The sequence below is a fragment of the Sminthopsis crassicaudata genome, chromosome 1 (assembly GCF_048593235.1).
Source record: "Sminthopsis crassicaudata isolate SCR6 chromosome 1, ASM4859323v1, whole genome shotgun sequence".
NCBI classification, from domain to species: domain Eukaryota; kingdom Metazoa; phylum Chordata; class Mammalia; order Dasyuromorphia; family Dasyuridae; genus Sminthopsis; species Sminthopsis crassicaudata.
Genome location: NC_133617.1, coordinates 34,534,086 through 34,540,085, shown reverse-complemented (window position 1 = coordinate 34,540,085; position 6,000 = coordinate 34,534,086). Strand labels below are relative to the sequence as shown.

At 37.7% G+C, this 6,000-nt stretch overlaps 1 protein-coding gene across 1 annotated transcript in view; it reads right to left on the bottom strand.

Annotated features, from left to right (window-relative positions):
* The window catches only part of DNAH10 (dynein axonemal heavy chain 10), a 154,198-nt gene that overhangs the window by 111,357 nt on the left and 36,841 nt on the right, over window positions 1-6,000 (bottom strand). The window contains 2 exon segments of the mRNA XM_074299213.1: window positions 1,141-1,339; window positions 4,802-4,992. Of these exon segments, the coding sequence (XP_074155314.1) occupies window positions 1,141-1,339; window positions 4,802-4,992 (390 nt within the window).

Below are 6,000 nucleotides of genomic sequence, written 5' to 3'. Positions count from 1 at the left end.
CAATTCAATCCAATCTAGCACATGTTTATCAAAACACCTACCATATACAAGGTACCATGCCAAGCTCTGGGAATACAATGGCAAGCAGTTCCTGCTCGCAAGAAGTATATATTCTACTGGGAGGATGCAACATGTAAACAAATAAATATGGAGATTATAACATGAAGAAGGAGCAAGACTATGGGAATCAAAACAAAGGAAGAACTTACAAAGTTTATCTGTCTTGTACTGCTCCATCCCTGCTCTAAATCTAGAATTAAAGAGAGCTGTCAGGGCCATTAGAACTTTTTGAAGTATTTATATGGTGTCCCTTCTGATCTCAGGGACTGGCTTCACAAGCTCTTTTGGATTATCACTTTTGACTGGGAAGGAAACCATCTATATTTATGTGTTACTTTTAAAAAGGGAAGAAAATACCAGAAATTAAGTAAATATTAACTATGAGAATGTAAGAACATTGTCCGTGCTCTTCCATTCAGAGCCACACCACATGACTGCCCCATAATAACAACCTGCTAAATTCTGACACCTAACATCTAAAACTCAATTATTCTAAGAGCATTGCAAAAATAAATCATTCTTTGCAGAACTCAGTAACTGGATTCAAATCCCACCTCTTATGTTTACTATTAGCTGGGTAATCAAATCTCCTCACCTATAAAATGAAGGAACTAGATCACATGGCCTCAGAAGTAATTTCTGGCTCTAAATCTATGGATCTATAATTAATACACAGTGACTAGCATCCCATAAACATAAAAGAGAACTAGAAGGATACTGAACTCTGAGTAACAATGATGATTAATCTTGGTCCTGGAGAGGAAATAATGAAATGGACCTCTCTCTTCTCAGGATGCATGGGGGAGGACCACAGGTACAAAATGATGTATACACAATCAAGTAATGTCACTGTATAACCTGTTTTTTCTTAACAATTTTTCTTTGATATTGTAAGGAAAGGGAGAGTTGGTGTGTGGATCCAGAAATAACTGTCGTATAAGAAATGGAAGGTACCAAATGGTAAAAATATTTTCCTTTAAAAAATGGAAAAGTCATTTTTAAAAAGAACTTGATCAATCATTCCTATTTTTTAACCACATATTTACAGACAGTAAAAAAATTAAACTTAGGCTTCTCTACCTGTAAAATGTCATACAGATCCTGACAGATTGTAGCCATGTAGTCTGTCCTTTCAAATAAACGTTTCCTATCAAATTCCCAACGTGGTTCTCTTCCAGATGCTTCAATTTTGGCTCGGACATCAAAGTAAGATTTTTTCCACAGCAGAAGAGTGTTCTTAGCATCGGCTACCTTGTTTTGTGCACCTGATCGGGACTCTCTGTTAATTAAAAAAAATTTTTTTCCAATCACTCATAATAAGAATGATGATAGTAAAATGTATAGTTATTTAGTCCAGAGGAATACGGAAGAGAGACACCTCAGAGGACAAACCTTCTTTTCATAGAAGCAGAAACTGATTCATATCCTGCTTTTGACAGTTACTAATTATTTGAGAGGAGGCAAGTCACAACTTCTATAAGACTTGTTTTCCTCATCTATTAAAAAAGCATTATAATTTTCATATCTTAGTTCACACCTATCTCACAGGATTATTGGAAGAAAAGTGCTTTGTAAACCTTAAGGTTGGAACAGCTATATGGTCCAACAGATAGAGATGAGTCTGGAGTCAGGAAAATCTGAATTCAAATTTAGCCTTACTTCATAGCTGTGTGACTCTAGGCAAATCATTTACCCCTGTTGTCTCAGTTTCTCCATCTGTAAAATGAGCTGGAGAAGGAAATGACAAACTATTCTAGTGTCTGAATTATTCACCATTAATTCCAGGTGGGAGCAATTAGCCAAAAAAGGAAACTGATCCCTTTTGGTCTGAGTCCCTAAGATTAGACCCAATTCATTTGAACTCAGAGCTTTTGGGGGGCCTTAAGTCACAAGCAACACCTAAGATAAAGCCAACATGCAGAAGGCATTATTTAGAGGGAAGGAGATGTTGAACTGAAGAGAGAAATGTCCCATTCTTTGTATCATATTCTCGTTTCTGTCTGGACAAAATGAATGGTCTTAGAAATACCATTTTTTAAAACAAGAATATTTTTGCAAAAATGCTCTTTTGGGATACTCTTTCCTACACATGAAGCATACATTCTAGCAATATTCACACAAGAAAAGATAAATCTTCAAATAGTTTTCCTATTGCAAAATACTACTCAACTACCCATTTCTTAAGCAAGTTTTCCCTTTTCGGTGATCTTTTATTGAGATTATAGTATAAAGAAAACCTAGATTGCTAATTAAATGTCAGCTTGTTTTTAGTCTCATTTTTAACAGATGGTGATTTACAGAGGCAGCTAGGTGGTGCAGTGGATAAAGCACCAGCCCTGAAGTCAGGAGGACCTGAGTTCAAATCCAACCTTAGACACTTAACACTTACTACCTATGTGACCCTGGGCAAGTCACTTAACCCTAATTGCCTTACCAAAAAAAAAAAAAAAAAAAAAGAGTAATCTACAGACAGCATTAACTTCCAGTTTAAGGATAACAATGGGACTGGAGTAAAATCAAAGGGGAAGCAAATGCCCCTTCTCAGGGCACCCGAAAACTAACTACATCCATAAATCTTAAATTCTGCAATCCCAGGAACATTCCTGAACTTGACTATATAGTACATAGAACCCACTACAGAGCAAAGGAAAATCAGCATCATTTCTTGTTTCCTCATATACTAGCCTGTATTTTCCCTGTCTAGAAACAACAGCAGTTCAGGCAACTGGGGACTTACTTTTCCAGAATCTAACACAATGCTTTGGGTATAGAAAGGGTTTTATAAATTCTTATGGAAGCTAATTAAAGTTCAATTTACCACGAATATTGTAAGAGTCTCACTAACAGAAATCCTGATGAGTTTTAATTCCTATTATGAGGCATTTTAATGTACTTAGCAAGTGTTAACAAAGTTCCAGAAATAAGGTAATTATATTATTTATTGAAGAGGCAGTATAACACAGTGGCTAGAAGACTAATATCCACTGCATGAAGGCTGGGGCAACAAGTCCCACTTTGGACACGTCTTTGGTTGTGTCACCTCTCCCTTTTAAAGTCCCAGGGAACCCTTTAAATCATATAGAATTTACAGAATAAGATCTCAGATGCATTGAAGGTGGAGAGAGTTCTCTAAACAGGGACTCCTTTCACAGATGGAATCATCCAAGTTCCAAGCCCCAGCCCACTCCCTGAAAGTCAATAGATTCTAGTATTTAGAGAGAAGTATGGTAGACTAGAGAATAATGGGCCACATTTGTCCTCAGGAAAATCTGGATTCAAGGCCACTGACACATACTAGCTGTGTGATTTTAAATAAGTCACTTAATTTCTCAGGAATTAGTAATCTGCAATCAGAGAAAAGAATTTCCTCACTGGCAGATGACTGTTCTGGTTACATCCAAATATTTTTAAAATGTATTGTATAAAGTAAGTAAAAATGGAAGGAAATAGCATTTAAAGGAGAAATCAAAAAAGATAAGTCAAAACTCCAATAGCCTTGTGATAAAAAGTACCATCTGCATCCAGAGAGAGAACTGTGGGCATTGGATGTGGATCAAAGCATAGTATTTTCACCTTTTTTTTGTTGTGGTGGTTGTTTGCTTGGTTTTTTTTCTTTGTGTTTTTCCCCTTTTGATCTGATTTTTCTTGTGCAGCATGACAAACATGAAAATATATTTAGAAGAATTGCTTATGTTTAATGTATATCAAATAGTTTGCTATCTTGGGAAGGCAGGAGAGAATGAGAAAAATTTGGAACATGAAATATTTTTGTAATTTTATTTTATTTTTTGTAAGAGTTTTTTTTTAATTTTTCAAAATACATGCAAAGATAGTTTTCAACATTCACCTTTGCAAAACTTGGTACTGCAAATTTTTCTCTTTCTCTTCCCCTCACTCCCTCCCCTAGACAGCAAATAATTTAGTATAGGTTAAATATGTGCAATTCTTCTAAACATATTTCCATATTTATTATGCTGCACAAGAAAAATCAGACCAAAAGGGGGAAAATGAAAAAGAAAAAACAAGCAAGCTAGGAAACAAAAGTGAAAATGCTATGTGTGGTCCACTCTCAGTTCCCACAGTCTCTCTCTGTCTATAGATGGCTCTCTTCATCACAAGATCATTGGAACTGGCCTGAATCATCTCATTGATGAAAAGAGCTACATCCATCAGTATTGATCATCGTATAGTCTTGCTGTTGTCGTGTATAATGATCTCCTGGTTCTGCTCACTTCACTCAGCATCAGTTCATGTAAGTCTCTCCAGGCCTCTCTGAAATTCTTGCTGGTTGTTTCTTGTAGAACAAGAATATTCCATAACATTCATATACCACAACTTATTCAGCCATTCTCAACTAATGGGCATCCATTCAGTTTCCAGTTTCTTGCCACTATAAAGTGGGCTGCCACAGACATTTTTGCACATGCGGGTCCCTTTCCCTCCTTTATGATCTCTTTGGGATACAGGCCCAGGAGTGACACTGATGGATCAAAGAGTATGCACTATTTGACAGCCCTTTGGGCATAATAGAACACAAACTTTTACAAAAATGAAAGTTGAAAGTTATCTTTGCCTGCATTTGGGAAAATAAAATACTATTAGGGGCGATGAAGAGATAGGTCACAATATTTAAAAAGAGAGGCTGGAGCATTTGGTTTTCTATCCAGAAGTCTAATTTGTAAATCCAACAAAGGGCCACCAATGCTGCTCCTCCCGCCCTTTGAGAGCTTTAAACACTTACTTGAACAAAGTTCGAAGGTTCACGACACGGCACACCCTCTCAGCTATCTCCCACGCGATCCGTTCCATGAGGGGGATCATTCGTTCATCTTTATTATAGTGCCTGGAGATAATCCACACCATCCGGAGTGCACTCATCATGGATGGAATTGTTTCCAAAATAATGCTAAATCCAACTCCATGGGTTAAATTCTACACGGATGAACATTCAGGAAAGATTAAAGCATTGGTGGGATTCTGGTGACCACATCTTTCCATTCTAGAATTTAAGAAGTTCAAATGGGATAGTGAATAGGCAAATATCCTTGTTCTTTCTTAGTAACAAAAAGTGGACCAGGGAAGATAACCCGTGATTCTGAGCCTTGGTCTTCTTTGAATGACCCTCAACACCTAAGATATCCATCATAGACTCATTATAATAATAGAGTCCAAAACTCTCATTTCACAGATTAGGAAACTGAAGTCAAAGAAGTGTAACCAGGGGTGAAGAAAGGTTACACAAAACTGTATTTTTGGATGAACACCCAAATCCAACAACAGCAACTAATGCTAATGCCAAGAGCTTGGACACTGAACCCACTTCTTTCTTCAAGGTCGACTGAGGCCTTCAGAGGGGCACTTTGTTATCTCACATCTTTAGGGTAGAGTCATGCATTGGAGCTCACCATACCCAAATACCTGGCTCTGGTCAGCCAGAACAAAGGAGGACAGCTCGGCCCATGCCCTGTTCATCATCCCCAGGAGAAAAAGTAACTTGTCCATCCTGAGCCCACCCTGAGAAGCCCAGTGGGATCTTTCAGGTCTCCTGACCCATTAGTTTTGTTCCTCCTGTTCTCTCACAAGGCCTCCCTGATGCCATTCAATGGCACTGCTACACACTCCTTGGGCAATCTCAGGCAATCCTATTCTTGGGGATTCAGTTTCTTTATCTGTAAAATGAAGGAATTGGCTTAAATGGGCTCTAAGATTTCTTCCAGCCCTGGGTCAAGGATCTCAAGGGTTTTTATACAAGCTTCCAAGGCACTATGGAGGAGTAGGCAAGATATATTCTAAGCAAAGGTGATGTTTTGCCAACAAAAATGACTGATAATTTTTTTAAGCCCCCAGAGTTATCACCTTCTTCAAAGTACCTTAGCAGGACTACTAAGGTCACCAACTTCATGACATTGTTCCCTAAATAAAGAGTAATCCCTTTCCTTG